The 16,444-nt window shown below is 40.4% G+C and overlaps 1 protein-coding gene across 3 annotated transcripts in view; it reads left to right on the top strand.

The window, feature by feature from the left end:
• The first annotated feature begins 15,677 nt into the window (after window positions 1-15,677).
• The window catches only part of GSAP (gamma-secretase activating protein), a 48,600-nt gene continuing 47,833 nt past the window's right edge, over window positions 15,678-16,444 (top strand). For all 3 annotated transcript variants that reach the window (XM_082762089.1, XM_082762088.1, XM_082762087.1), the window contains exon 1: window positions 15,678-16,396. In XM_082762089.1, coding sequence (XP_082618215.1) covers window positions 16,312-16,396 — 85 coding nt within the window. In that variant the 5' untranslated portion in view covers window positions 15,678-16,311. The remainder of the gene's footprint in view (window positions 16,397-16,444) is intronic.

Raw genomic sequence — 16,444 nt, 5'->3', positions numbered from 1 at the left:
CACATTTTGAGCCTACAGAGCACTAGCTGGGTCCAGTACAGCAACTCCTCATCCTACCACTATTATTGCATTTTATCATATAAAATATATATTTAAATAACTGCAAATATATGTATATTTTTAATGAAACAACCTCTCCTTAAATGAAAAACAGATGGTTAATTCTTATTCATGGCTACAAAAGGAAAAACAAGAAATAACTGGCTTAATTTATAGGATGGGAGATTTAGTATAGACATTAGCAAAATAATTCTAGCCTAAAGGATTGTTAAGCACCAAAACAGGATAGGTCAGACAGTTATAGATGAGAAAGTTTTTAAGAACCGGCAAATTTTAAGAACAGTTGGGCTTACTTTTATTGAAGGTCATCTAGGACAGCTTAGCATGGGGCGGGGGGGTGGGGAGGAACAGGTTGGGGACCACTGATCCTTGAAGTCCCACCCAGCTTTTCTGTGCTGTGAATCCTCAGGAGCAGGACAGTCTGTAGACTGGTGCAGTGCAAATGATCCTGGAAATAAATGACTAACTTGAAACAATTATACAAGTGAATAAACTTAAGGGAAAGGAAATGCCCCTACAGTTTTATTCCTAACCTTTATCTCCAAGTTGCATATTATATTGGGTCAACCAAAAAAACAAATGCCATATTCTGATGCAATCCAGTCCTGTCTGTTTTACCCACATCACTGTTTCTTTTTCCCCTATCTTGATTACAGACCTGAGCAGCAGAGGCTTAAAATTGCAGTTGTCAGAACAAGAGGTCATTTGAGTCATTGCAATTTTCAGAAATGTGGCTTATGCCCTCAGAATTTTCTCTGGGAACATTTTATTGTAAATTCAACATATTTCACACCAGCCTGTCTTTACAGGACTTATGGGCAGTTTTACAAAGTGGGACAGAACAGCTGAAGGGTTTCTGCTTGTTTTGTTTGATTGTATAAACATTTGAACAATACATTCCTGTTTTGTCCACCCTTATGGCTAACTGCCTACAGTTCCGGTAAATAAATGGTCTAAATGAACAAAACCGAGAACAGCTGCCTCTTTGCAGCCATTTTGTCTTATCACCCCTTTAGACAGGTCAAAGCCTTTTGACTAGCCACAGCTCAGCCCCAGTGGTGCTACTCCTTTGATGTGTATAAACCCAACTTTAGCTTTCTTCAGCTTTTGCAAATTTGCAGCTATAGCTTTCACATGTATTTTTCATGGCACAAATTACGACCACCTGTAAAACTCCAGACTCTGGAGTTGAATACAGTATTGACCACTTCATGTTGTAAAATTAGAAACTGAAAGCTGGAATGACACATTTGAAAATACTCAGCTATTCTAGTTTAGAGGAAATGACAACAACAAAAAGCAGCAGATAAACTTCATGAAAGTTCCCCTAAAATCCTGATTTTATTCCCACACGTAAAATTGCCTGTCCAGCTAGACTCTGGAGAGCTAACAGCAGATTTTTAAATGTGCATCCAGACTTTCCACATAAGTATAGTCTGAAAATATGCAAATAGGATGCAAAAAATTACAAACATTACGTAAAATTCTGGTCCACACCAAAACCAAATTACATTCCAGTTTCACACCAGTAGATCCCCAGCACAGGTCAAAGGCACAAACAGTAGCCAAGAGCATGAAAGTCTATAGCTGAGCTCTCAGCAAAAGTGCTGCACTAACCACACTGAAGCAAGGATAAAAAACACTAGCATAAAAAAAAAAAAAAAAAAGCAGAAAGTAAGCTACATTTATTCTCTAAGTAGTAGACAGTAGACAAAATAAGTGCACAGTATTTGTGGTTCTCAAATGCTTCAGAGGATTGCAGACTATTTAGTGGAAATCTTTCAAAATTGCCAACTAAATTGATGGACATCTTGTTTATACATGTTACATTACCGAAATTGGACATTACTATATTTAAATGAGGTTTTGTTGAAGTTTTTCACGTCTTACCAGTTTTAGACTAAACCAAACAGTGGTTTATTGAAGTTGAAACATTTTCCAGTCAGCCTGGCCTGAAGACAAGCCTTAAGTGACTTTAATTCTTGCATTGTTTCAGTTAAAACAGTTTAAAGATGCTACACTAATCATGTTAATTTATTTTTGTTGCACATCATCTTTTTTCTCAGCTTTTATATTTATTAGTTTTATTTCACAGAATCACAGGATGGTTGAGGTTGGAAGGGACCTCTGGAGATCATCTAGTCCAACCCCCCTGCCAAGCAGGGTCACCAAGAGCATGTTGCACAGAATGACATCAAGGTGGGTTTTGAATATCTCCAGAGAAGGAGACTCCACAACCCCTCTGGACAGCCTGTGCCAGTGCTCTGTCACCCTCACAATAAAGTGTTTTCTCATACTTAGCTGGAACCTCCTGTGTTTGTGCCCATTGCCTCTTGTCTTGTCACTGGGCACCACTGAAAAGTCTGGCCCCATCCTCTCAACACCCTCCCTTCAGCTATTTATACACATTAATTAGATCTCCCCTCAGTCTTCTCTTCTCTGAGTTAAACAGGCCCACCACTCTCAGCCTCTCCTCATCTGCCCTCCTGACAGGTGCTCCAGTCCCTGATCATTTCGTAGCCCTCCTCTGGACTCACTCCTACAGCTCCATGTCCTTTTTGTCCCTTTTGAGCCCATAACTGGACACAATACTCCAGGTGTGGCCTCACCAGGGCTGAGCAGAGCGGGAGGATCACCTCCCTTGGCCTGCTGGCAATGCTCTTCCGAATGCACCCCAGGACACCGCTGGCCTTCATGGCCACAAGGGCACATTGCTGACTTGTTCATTGACTATTTCCAAGTCTTTAACACTTGCCTCTAATTCACTTTGCATTTCTCTTGTATTCTAGATGGGTTGGGAGAGATGAAAATCTACCAAAAGATCTGATTATGGTATTTAAAATGTATGCTGTAAAATGTAACTCCTTGTAAGTTCAACTACATGTATTTGTGGGGTAATAACATCTGAGACAGCCTGAGATCAATAAGATAAGTTGCTATCACTTTGTCTACACCGTTAGACAAACAAGAATAGAAGATACTGTGGTATTTGTGGATCCTAATATATCTACCTCTTACTGTTCAAAACCACCCTGTTTTAAGCAAAAATGATACATGCCTTACACATGCATGTCGGTGCTAAAATTTGCAGTTATATCTCTTGGGCCCAGTAGTAAAACCACCACACACTGTTCCCCCAGCAGCCTACTGAGCCCAATTTAGTTCAGCAGCAGGCCCCACATGTGGTTGTAATTGTATTGCTAGTTCATTATTCACTCACATTGCCTGCATGGCCTTGTGTTACAGGACAAGTGGTTTAAAAAGCCCCTGTGAAAGAACAAATCTTTCCTTTCCCCCTCCATTGACTTAATGGTTTCAGAAGTTTAGTTTCTTAGGTAATTCTCAACTGACTGGATGTTTTCAACCAAGTTGGCTTTGTTTTTAAAATTTCCTTTGTAGTCTCCACTGGAGAAGATAAAGCCTCCCTCCTCACACTCATCCCCGTAAATCTCAGGGATGCTTCTGGAGAAGGGCGGGTGTTCCAGACATCCCATCTAGAACAAAGCACTGGAAGGATCTCTGTGGCCTGGGGAACGTGATGCCCTGGGGATCCCTTCTCTAGATATAATGACACAGAATAAAAGGCTGAAATGCAATACCCATGATTATTAGCTTCTTGCTCATTTGAAAGCTACAAACTCTGCTCCTCAGATCACCTCTTGGCTGCATGAGCCCAGCCCGATCTGTGTGGAGGGCACCAAGTGCAGTCTGCTTCTCTAGTGATGTTGCTGTCCCCACCAGTTTGCTGTCCTAGACAAGCGCTACCTTTCAGTTCCTGTCAGTTCCTGACAAACACAGGAACTGCAGCACAAAAGCAACATGGGATCTGCAATTGATAATTAACCTTAGGTGGGTTTTGTGCCTATGAAAAGCAAGCCACTCGTTTACATGCCTTCATAAGAGATACTTATGAAAAGTAAAGTAGAAAATGAAAATTAGAAAAGCAAAGGAATTTGACAAGCAAATAAGTAGTGCCATAAGACAAATTACAGGGAATCTTATTACAATATTAAAGAAACAAATTATGAATCCATGACCCTCCCAGCAAAATAAAAAACAATTACAAAGAATAAAGAGTCTGTATAATATGCAGTCAGAGAAAAGCATAGAAAGGCAAAATAAGGATGATATGAGGTAGAGGATAGGTTTCCTATGGAGACATTAAACAGACTCCTTGCTTTAAAAGAAAGATGGTAGGGAAGGTAAACATGATAAATACGTATAAAATCCTGATTAGAGTGTGACTATGCTCTGTTTTTCTTAAAGTAAAAACTAGAGTACAGCAAGCAGAATTATGGGGCAGGAGAATTGAAAACACAGATGTACTTTTTCACATTTACCCCACCGTGAAACTAATTGTCACAGGATTTTCTGGGTGCTAAAAGAATCAGTAACTTTCAGATTGTTTTCACAGAATCACAGAATCACAGAATTTCCTAGGTTGGAAGAGACCTCAAGGTCATCGAGTCCAACCTCCAACCTAACGCTAACAGCCCTCCACTAAACCATATCCCTAAGCTCTACATCTAAACGTCTTTTGAAGACTTCCAGGGATGGTGACTCCACCACTTCCCTGGGCAGCCTGTTCCAGTGAAACGTTTTGTTCCCCATTTTTTCTAATCTGAGAGTTACAACAGAAGAAAAAAAAAACCTTTTATGTTGTTATATATGCTTTCTCTTAGCATCTCAGACTGGCTACTGTCAAGAGGCAAGATGCTGGTTAGATGGACCTTTGATCACACAGTCACGGTTAATCTGAAGTTTCAAATAATCACCCCCATTTAGCCTTTTTTTCCCAGTAGAGAACATTGGATAGAAACACTTTTACTTGAAATAAAAATAAGGCAACACTGGGAGGAATACAGAATAAATAACATAGATGTTATTATAAGCTGATAAATTTTAAATTGGAAACCAGCAGGATATATCCAAATGCACTTTAAGAATGAAAAAGTTCACGAGTTAACATACAATCTTTCTCATTTAAATTGTCTAATTATCTAATAGTTTTACCAGCCTGTAGTGCAGCATGTGTATGTATTTACAATATTAACACTAACAAAGATTTCTAGGATACAATGAGAGTCTTTATGACAAGGTCAGGTGTTAGACACTGTCTAATGACAGACTTATAAAAGGCCTACCCGTGGCATGATAGGACAAACAGCTCTGGCTATCTGAAGGAAAACCATGCTCCTTATCATCTGAGAGTGATGATGAAATGGAAAAACACATGCATATACCTTATTTCTGTTTTTTACAGAAAATTTTTTGAAGTCTTTCTTCAGAAGTTATCCAGGAAAGGCTATAAGAATGATCCAGAGCATGAAAGCATCTTGTCAGAAGACAAATTGAAAAGATTGATTGTGTTTAACTTAGAAAAGAAAAGAACACAGAAGACTAAAAAGTACCATAGGAAAGATAGGGCAGGAGTTTGAATTTAATTCAAAGAAATTAAATGATGGTAGTTTCTTAAATAATTCTCTTTCTTACTTCTCCCTTACTTCACATGTACTCACTAATTAGACTGTGGATAAAAAAGATCACTGAGGCCAAAATTTAAAAAGGAATTAAACATTTTTATGGATTATATGAAGATACTGAGTTCTAATTAATCCGAATACTTTGCAATATTAAATGTTCAACTTTGAGCCATAAATCTGTCTCTGACTATTTTGAGATCAGGATGAAACCGAACTTCTAAAGCAAGTGCAGAATATCTTTAGTTGACAACCGCAGGGCTTCTTGCACCTTTCCCTGACACTGTTGGAGCTGACTGCTTCTGAAAGAACAAGGAACGGAGTGCAGGAGAATAGATGAGAGAGGAGGCTGGCCAGTTTGTGCTTGTAGGGAACTTGGCACAGACATCTATGGAAGCAGTGTCCTGGAATGAAGGGAGAGAAACTAAAAATAGATAAATAAATAAGTAAGTAAGTAAATAAATAAGTAAGTAAATAAATAAAAAAGAAAGGAAATGACAAGGCAAGAAGACTACTACTTCTAGGATGTTGGATTCAATGGTGTTTGCTATTGTACCTGAGGACTACATAAGGGAGCTGGAATGAGTAGAAGAGCTAATCCAGTTCTAAAATTAGTGTTTATTGACATGGAGCCTTCATACTACTGGTAAGATAGCAAGTCCCTTTGTAGATACTGCTTGGGAGTATAAAACTTGCTAAATATTGGCTGACAAGAACTGTCTTGGGGTACAGTAAGGGAGCCTTCTCCTCTGATCCCAGTAATGGGGGCAGACATGGGCTGCTTTCCATCATGGCCATGGCCTGCTCTCGGAAGAAAAAAAAGCTGAAGCTCAGCTTCCAAAATATCTGACGTGGTCCTTTCTGACCATGTCCTTACTGTTAGTGGGCCTTCAAAATAAAGGAAACATGTATACCCAGAAAAACAAGCATGTTCTAAATTGGCAACATTTGCAGATGACCTGTTTTTCAAAACAGGTTGATTAGAACTATAGAAAAAGAGAAAAAGATGGTGAAACTAGCACAACAGGCAATATTAACAGGCAAAGTCAAATGCTGATAAATGCATGACTGTGGTGATTGGAAGGAAGTCCTTCCACTCCTCATAAACATAAGGGGTTCTACCTTTACCATAACCACTCAAGAAAAAGGTCTTGGCACTATAATAGACAGCTAGCTGAAGACACCCATTTATGGTCCACTCATATTCAAAAGAACAAATACAACACAGGAGCTACAAAAGACCATCATATAATATACTGATGATTCAAGTAGATAATAATTGCACATTTGCCATGAGTATAATAAAATATAGGAAAATAGAAATAAATATTTCAGATGTGAGTGAAAAAAAAGTACCTTAGACTTACAAAAGCACCTGAAAAGTTGGAGTCTTCTACTTTAAAAGGAGAAAATAAGGAAATGAAAGAGATATGTAACATAATATATTTTGGAAAGAGGACGCATCGACTTTATCTATTTAGCATCTTTATAAATGGAAGAGTCATTCAAACAAACTGAAAGATAGTAGACTGATGAAAGTGTTTTTGATACAGACCCACCTTGCTACCCAGCTCCACTAATGACAAAAAAATTGCTTCCAAAAAGGTATCGATCTGTATCAGAAAGAAAAAAAAAATGTTAGGGACAACAATACTAGTTATAGATCAAGAGTTTTTATTTCTGTATTTTAAGGATTTTTTGCATCTTTTCCTTTAACATCTAACAATACCAGGTCTATGATACCGATATAGCTAGATAACTGAGCTAATGCAGTATGACAGAAATGTTCCAACAATGTTGTTTGTGATTGACTGGTTATGTCATGACTGCACAGCACTTTAAAAGAGTTATAATCGTATGCTATTATGAATGTTCATAATTTAAATTAATTTTCCAGAAGATTTGGCTCTTCCCAATGGGTAGCAATACTGACATAACTATGACATCAAATAACACAGTTTGCTATTGTCATATTGAGCTAGAGTAGTCACCTAACTGGGCATCAGTATTCAACTTAAAAATGATTATGTCTTGTTGAGAAAAAACAATTACTTTCTTTAGTAATAATTCTTATGATTCAGAAACTTGGTGACTGCTTTCTTCCAAAAACAAACGAACTTTCTCCCAAAATAAGGAGAATTCAGTGGTTGCACTTGTAGATGTAAAAACCTAATATAAGTGCACTCAGTTTATTGTGGCACCAGAAGCAGAACTAAGCTGCATGTTTTTTCTCTTGTCTTTGCATTTATAACATTGTAAAAACAATACATGCATCCTCAGGACTTGATTCTGTGACATTTATACCAAGTCCAACTGAGCTGGCGTAAAGCCTGCACCATCATACTGATGAGAATACACTCCCCAAGTCAGGTCAGTGAATAAAAGCTCCTCACATGAGCAAGGCTATAAGAATAGACTGCGGGAGGTCAAGGTCAGTGGTGAGTTTTGGCTGAGTCAGGGCTGGAGGATAAGGCCCTTATAGATCCTATATATAGTTCATTGTCGAAAGGAGTCAGATTGAATTCTGAAAGTATTTTGGAAAAACAAAACAAAACAAAACAAAACTACTGGGTGACTAACGAAGTACACCTCCCTAACTCTCTCTATTTATTAATGTGACATTTGTTTGGAACTAATGTGTACAATAAATAAAATATATTTTTAGGACGTACCAGGGAAATGTATTCAGATTTTGAGAGAACAATTTGAATGTATTTAGAGTACTTGTACTTTATCAAAGGAAAGGTTGTTGCAACATACAAATAAGGTATTAAAAACTAGTGGTTTCTGTGGATTCCAGCGGAAACAGGAAATCAGGCAAATGACTCTAAGAATGGGATTTTCACACCTGACTTATATCAGCTCAGAGCTGATATAAGACTCCTCTTACTGTAAGTGAAGAGAAGCAGGTACCTCTGCAGATAACCCCACAATCAGGCCGGCAGAAGCTGAAGCAGGCCTGACTGTGCCCCAACACTGGGAAGAGCAGGGTCCCCCAGGGCCTTTGCCCACCATGTGTGGTTTGTTGCCACCTCTGTATGGTATCCTCATTTTTGTGGGTGTAAGGGTTCAGTATACTTGGTGGGTAGGTGATTTTACTGAAACCAGTCCCTCCTAACGCCTGCTTTCTCTCCTCAGGGTTGTTTTTCAGTGGGATCACCTCTCTGGTCTGGAAACTATGCCTGTGGTGGATGGGCAATGGAGAAGAGCAGTACTGCGGAAAAATGACTGTTTTGTTCAACCAGAGAGCTAGAGGAAAATGTTTGTCAGACTAGAGCAAAGGCTCTGAATGAGCTGTGCAGGTCTAACACCTCACAAGCTGCCAGTACAGGGAAGTCTTCAGTTCTGTTTCCCTTCCTGTTGCCAGCACCACGTTACCGCTACTTCCTTTTGCAATGGCTCTAGCACTTGTAAAAACCTTCTGTGACCTGAGACGTCTGAGGTCAACTGCATGAAGTTTAACAAGGCCAAGTGCCGGGTCCTCCACCTGGGGTGCAATAACCCCAAGCAGAGCTACAGGCTGGGAGATGAGTGGTTGGAGAGCTGCCAGGCGGAGAAGGACCTGGGAGTGATGGTGGATAGTCGGCTGAATATGAGCCAGCAGTGTGCTCAGGTGGCCAAGAAGGCCAACGGCATCCTGGCTTGCATAAGAAACAGTGTGACCAGCAGGGCTAGGGAGGTGATCGTCCCCCTGTACTCGGCTCTGGTGAGGCCGCACCTTGAGTACTGTGTTCAGTTTTGGGCCCCTCGCTACAAGAAGGACATCGAGGTGCTTGAGCGGGTGCAGAGAAGGGCAACGAAGCTGGTGAGGGGCCTGGAGAACAAGTCCTACGAGGAGAGGCTGAGGGAGCTGGGCTTGTTCAGCCTGGAGAAAAGGAAGCTCAGGGGTGACCTTATTGCTCTTCACAGATACCTTAAAGGAGGCTGTAGCGAGGTGGGGGTTGGTCTGTTCTCCCACATGCCTGGTGACAGGACAAGGGGGAATGGGCTTAAGTTGCGCCAGGGGAGTTTTAGGTTGGATGTTAGGAAGAACTTCTTTACCGAAAGGGTTGTTAGGCATTGGAACAGGCTGCCCAGGGAAGTGGTGGAGTCACCATCCCTGGAAGTCTTGAAAAGACGTTTAGATGTAGAGCTTAGGGATATGGTTTAGTGGGGACTGTTAGCGTTAGGTCAGAGGTTGGACTCGATGATCTTGAGGTCTCTTCCAACCTAGAAATTCTGTGATTCTGTGATTCTGTCTTAATCACCTGACAGAAAATAAAATCATTTTTTTAAAAGTCAGTAGATTTTATGTGGGCTCATGAGTAGAGCTGGATCACAGGTGTCAGATGTGCAGCAGAGCTGGCAAACATGGAGATGGGATGACCTGGGGATGAGGAGAGGAGAAAAAAAATCAAACTAGGGAAGATCTGACATCATCCTCTCAATGGTCAGGAGTTGTTAGATCAGCTGCTCATCAAATCACACCGTCAGGGCCCCTTCTCATAGCACGCTATATGAGATCTAATTGCAGGCAGACACTGGAAGGGACGGTCCCACTTTCCTCCAGGCCTCCAGCTGCACATCTGCATGACTGCAGATGGGAGGGGAGGCAAGGCCCAGCAACCGCAATTGGGTTGGATTTGTAAAATGAGCCTTAAAATAAGTGCCAAACTTAGGCTGTATCATGGAATCATTAAGGTTGGAAAAGACCTCCTAGATCATCTGGTCCAACCATCACCCTACCACCAATGTCACCCACTAAACTATGTCCCTAAGCACCACGTCCAACCTTTCCATTGCCCTCTGGGGTTCTTATATTTTTTCATTAACTAGCAGGAGCCTAGACAAAGAAGTCATACTAGAACCCTGTTTTCAAGACTGTTGAAGCTCAATAAGATGAAATTCAACCAATGCATTCATCCTGTGCTGTCTCTGGCTGTAGTCTCCACTATACCACTCTGTAGCCTTGCATTTTGAAAGAATGCATTTGTGTTAAATATATCTTTAATTTTTTTAAATAAACACAACACTGAAAATGAAAATGAAAACAGCACATCTAAAAATGAATTGGAATTATCTGCTGATAAACACATTATTATATCTGTTCCTTTTAAACAGTAGTGAATCTGTTAAAGAGTATTGACAGTGTCCATTTACAATGCAAAATGAAGTCAAAACTGAAAGATCATAAAGGAAAAAAGAGCAAGTTTCAAAACACTACTGACTAGTCCTAATGAGGCTGTAGCTGGAAGAATAAACACAGAGCAAAGAGTTCCTTCAACAGCTGTTGAGACCATGTGTGTTCGCAGAGCTTTCATCAGAGCTAGTAGGGGTTATTCTGTGAAAAGAACAAAGGAGCCTTAGAGCCCGGGCCATGAAGACAGAACTGGCGGAAACAAAAAGGCCACTTGGGATATGGCCACAGATTGCGTTTGGCCCTGGTCTGTTTCCCTCCCTCACTTTGAGGAATACCTTAATTGTTTTTGAAGTCTCCTCAACTTGAAAGGTGTTACTGGCTTGAGAGTGTTATTGACTTCAATGAAACTATTTAAAGAATAAGGTACAGTTCAGTATGAGCATGAACAGCAAGACAGATCTTTTTTTCATTAGTAGTTAAAAGACTATATCCTATGATTAATTATTAAACAAAGCATAGAAAAGACATGTCCATGAAGCGTTGGGTCTGTACTGGATGCTGATTGACTTCAGAGGAACTACTCTGATTTATGTTGATATTCTTTGATTAAAGATACTGAATAAGATGTGATTCTTACACTGAAATAAAGATATTTTACTATACCACCATTGAATTATGGCCTTTATTTTTACTGTAAAAATTCTGTTTTCTAATTGCATCTTATTTGTGTTTAATAAACATATTGACCACCTCCATCAGGAAAGCAACTTATTTATATTTTCTGTGTTCAACTGGTTGAAAACATTCTTCAAGGAAACAACTGTCTAGACAAGATCACAATAAATCCTCTGTTGCTAGAGTGGTGGGAAAAGAGGTTGTCCTTGGTAAGCAACGCTTTCAAAAGCAGTTATGAGCTGTTTGCCAGGCTGTCACGAGTTTAAATAATTATTTGAGATATACGTTCTGGTGGTTCCCACTAAGATAAGAAGTCTTAAGCATAATTTTCTGATGCGGAACACATCGATGATTTATGGCTCTTTATATAGCTTTTTCCTTCTCTTCTCACCATGAACGAACCTTTATTCTGTCGAGAGCTGAAAAGTATGTTGCATGGGTTAATGCCAAGTTGGCAGTCAATGCCACAGTAGCCTCATGCTTGCTTAAAGTTATGATTTTGTAATTCCTGCCAGATTAACTTTTTGTAAAATAAAGATAGGTACATATGCAATTAGCACAACAACTTTTGTCTGTGGCAGAATATCCCGATGTTGGTTACAATATGATCAGTAGGGCCACTATCCCTTGCTGGGGGTATGCTTATTAATCCTGACTCTGTTCAAGATCCACTTCAGCTAAAAATTCCATGGAGATCCTCCTGTTAATAAGATAGGAACAGATTCCTGATTTAAAATAAAAAGTTAGAAAAATTTAATGAGTCTTTTTTTTTCTAAGAGCTTTATTTTCACATCCCTATACCGCAAGTTGCTGCATCAGGATTGGCTCCTGTGCCTACACACAGCTTTAGTCTCAAACCTAAACTATGATCATCAGAAAGGGAAAAAAATATAAATAGAAAGTGAAATTCATGATTTGCTTTCATGATGTAAGCAAAAAGGAAGCAAAAATCAGAAATGGCTTATAACACTGATTTCACTCGGCACAGATGAGTATTGGTGTTTTTTGTTTGTTTGTTTGTTTGTTTGTTTTTGCAAACCAAGATCTTTCTCCATCTAGCAAAGCTGACAGATATTATCAAGACTACATCAGGACCTATGTCTTAATTCAAAACCTGCTGAGGGTTTTTGTTTGTTTGTTTGTTTGTTTTTAAGATGTTTAAGAATTTTCATCAAGCTTTTAATTTTCTGTATGTAGATCGAGGTGATATTTTAAACTGCACTATTACATGAAGTATGCCGAATGAGTCAGTTTTGTGGTTTCTGAGGAATGTGTTGTGCTTCTAGGAATTCAGACTGGATATTTGGTTCTGCAGACACGGCCTATAACATGTAGAGCCAGACTGACAGTTCAGGGAATCATGAGCTTTATCGAATGAGATCTAAATCTGTGAATTATTTTTTTTGCAGTTGTGAAGGAAATGGGTATTTGCATTGAACATTAAAGGTGGAAGTGCGAAAATAAAAACAGCAGGTAACAATGGGAACACAGGAAGAGAAAGAAGAAACACCGTCCCAGTTAGAAGTATTTGGCACTATTCAGGTGACAGCTGCTGTAGCAAACACTTAGTGAATATCTTGAGGAGAAAGAGCAGGAGCAGATTAAGTTTCCTTTGTGTCATTGCAAATTCTCACGCAGGACAGTTTGTTTGCTCTGCCGCACCTTAAGTGTTAGACTGTGAAACCCCAAATCTGCTATTATCTGTTGTTTTTTAAAAGATGGGGTGACTTGTACATGTCAATAAAATAGGCACTCTGAGTTTCACTTTAAGATTAATGCTGACACCAGTTTTCAACATTTTATAATCTTTCCTATGATAATTAAAAATAAAAATTACTGTAAAATTAAATTCAGAAATTGCATCACTTTCTGCATTTACTGTAAAGCTCATTTATTTGATTGGAAGTATTTCTGTATTAGACAAACACACAGGCAGGCAAAACATTTGTTATTTATTAAATATATTTTCAGGAGCTGAATGCAGATGTAGGTATTCCTAACTTACATCATGACTGTAAATTATAATGACAAAGTTAAGCTCTCAGAAATTAGAAATTGCCTAATACACTGTTCATCCTAGATAGCTGTCTTTGAAATATCATTCATCTTGTAGTATGCAACTCTTGTTCCTTAATATTTCACTTTTATTTGGTTCATAGGGTGGATCATGTTTTAGAACTGAAAGGAGATATAACAAATGAGACTGTTATTTGAACCAAAAGTGGTTTTATTATTATTATTTTTTTTTTTTCGTATAAGTGTGTGTAATTTTTTTGAGGAAGAACAAAAAGTGCAGTTAATTACTTAATGGAATCCAAATGAAATTCCCAAGCACTTTCCAAGAGTCATCAGCACTGTTGGGCATTTAAGAGTCACATACCTTTATCACTGGAACCAAAAAAAATGAGCAGAGGTAATATCTTTTTATAGGGATAAGCCACTGGAGAACAGTAGATTTTAAATAATTTGCTGGACAACAGAGAAGCTCAGGAATCACAGCTTCAGTTCTGGGAAGACTGTCTTCATTTCTACACAGGTTATAAACCTTTGTCTTGTCTTTCCAGATTTCCTGTCCCTTCTGTTCTGGATCTGTGCTCCTATCAATTCCTTCAGCTCCTGTTGGTAATGTCTCCCCCAGCTCTACTTGGTTGCTTTTCTCATGTTTCTGTGTCTCTGAACCCTGACAGTCATGTATCACCTCATCCTGTCCTGTTTCTCAAATCTTTTCATCCATCAAGCTACCACTTCCTCCTTCTTCTCACTGAAAAGACAGGGAAACTTCTCAGAGCTCTTGCCTTGGTTTCAGGGACAAATATCAGAGAATCTTCCAAGTTCTCAGGAGAGCACAATAGAGGTGAGGTCCCACTCTATCCCAGGAGTCTGAAAAAGAGTATGTATTAACTTTAGGGAGATAACACAAATATATTGGTCATACAAAAATAATGAACAGCAGGCCCTTTGCAATGAAAATACAGTCTCAGAGAAAATTTTGTTCTTAAGTATTTTCTCAACAAGAAAGGTCTTTCCTTTATTTCAGATTTTTACACACCTGACTATGAAGCCTTTACTTGTACAAACTTTTACAGCAATTTTCCTGAGTAAGGACTGTGGAACAAATGCTATGCACAGGCCAAGAGCGAACAGCTCTCCTCCACACCCACTCATCTGTATAGCTACTCACCAGCTTACATCATATGAGAACATTTTCATTTTCTTTTAATTGCGTTGACCAGCTTAAGTCCCATGGCAGAGCCAGCAGTTACTCTGGTTAACTCCTACTGAAAGGCCTTTCACATATTGCACAAGATACTCTTCTTAGAAGAACAGCATCATCATATGATTCTGTCTGTAAACATTAGAGAATAATTCATCCATCAGCTATGTGGGCTGTCTTTCAAGAACTGTGCTAAGTGACACAGCTGATTTTGAAACAAGAGAACTGTGACAGGTTTTTTTTTTTTTTTTTCTTCTTTCAGTGAAAGACCATCAGACTGGGCAGCTATATATTTTTTTTTCTTTTTCCTTTGCATTTGGAGAACAAAATTTGTTATAGGTACGCACCTCCACATTTTTTGCTTTACGGTAGGCCAATGTAAAATCTGCCAGTTGGCCTCATCCTGGCCTTAACTGAACTCTGTAGCTCTGGGCACAGGAGATTTTCTCCATGTGAAAACTTCCCTTTTTGCACATAGTTAGAGAATCAGTCATTTCTTTGGCTTGGCTTCCCTCCTTTGCTTGCTTCTCTTTTTGAATCAACTCCAAATCTTTTTGAGTCAACTCCAAATACTCATAATCATGAATTATCCCTACCTCATCTCTTACAAAATGCACCCATTTGGGATCCTATCTCTGTTTTCTGTCTCTAAAATAAAAATTCCAGATTCTTGCGCAATCACTTGATCCAATGAGCTCTAAGAAAAATGATGATTATGAAAGTTATGATAAACTTGTAAAAGTAGCCAAGGGAATTTGAGAGAAAGCACTTTTGCTTTGCAGCTGATTGTCAACTTGCCTCTCATCTGGATTTTGCAGTTGTACCAGAGTCTGATCCGGCCTTTATAAAGCTTAGCAAGGAAGGAAAAAGCTTGGTACTGGATTACCTCTTAGAACTGGTTCAAGCTGTTCTGTACTTGCAGTACGGTAGTTTGGTGTGTGCTATTACAGCCTATCCACTTTTTCTGCCACTTTTAGCCGCTGACATCAGACAGCATCAGAAGGGAAATGGTAATTACAGGCGTGCTATAGATAGCCACGAAGAAGCATCTTATCAGCACTGTGAGTATTTTCAAACGCTTAAAAAAGAATGAAGTCCTGAAGTTCACACTAGGCTTTACCTCCTTTGCTCTTCCACGATTTCAAGGTGGATGAACAGCAGGATCATGCCAGAGAGGCCTGAGAGGACAGCCTGAGGTCCGAGCTGGGCTGCAAATGCTGTTTGTAGAGATTCAGCTTGACTGAGGAACAACTGTAATGTGCAACCTGGCAAAACAGGGACTGTTAATGGGAAACGCCTAACACTTCTGAGCTAAATGTGAGACTGGTAGCGGGTGACCAGAGCCTTTTAACCAGCGGCCACCAGCTGACTCCACTTTGACACTGACTCCACAGGCAATTCCTCACGGCGCTGTGAGTCAGCCGAGCTTATGAACAGCAGAGATACACCACGGAGGAGCACTGACTCCAGCTCCACAGCTCCGACACACAACCCACAGCCTGCGGCTCCCCCTGCTCCCACACCCACTCGGGAACAAGCTCCGCATCTCCGCTCCCCGGCGGGGGCCGGAGCGAGGCGGGCCGGCGGCTGAGCGACACCAGGCGGGCCCAATGCGCTCCGAGCTGCCCCGAGGGGCCGGCCCGTGGCGGCGGCCGCCCCGCGAGGAGCCGGCTGGGGGGAAGCGGGCAGCGGCGAGGCCGGAGCGAGGAAGGGAGGGGGGAGAACGGGGCTGCCCGATGGCGGCGTGAGGAGGCGGCGCCGCCATGTTGCTGCACCTGGCGGCCGAGTTCGACCTGCAGAGGGATGTGGGGCCCTGGCTGGCCGAGCGGGGTTGGGCTGCGGCTCTAGGTAACGCCGCGGCGGGGGGCGCCGAGGAGAGCCCCGGCATTTCCCCTT

This window comes from Aythya marila, assembly GCF_965140915.1.
Source record: "Aythya marila genome assembly, chromosome: 1".
In the NCBI taxonomy this organism is placed as follows: Eukaryota; Metazoa; Chordata; class Aves; order Anseriformes; family Anatidae; genus Aythya; species Aythya marila.
Note: the sequence above shows the minus strand (reverse complement) of the source record. Positions and strands in the feature narration are given on the sequence as shown.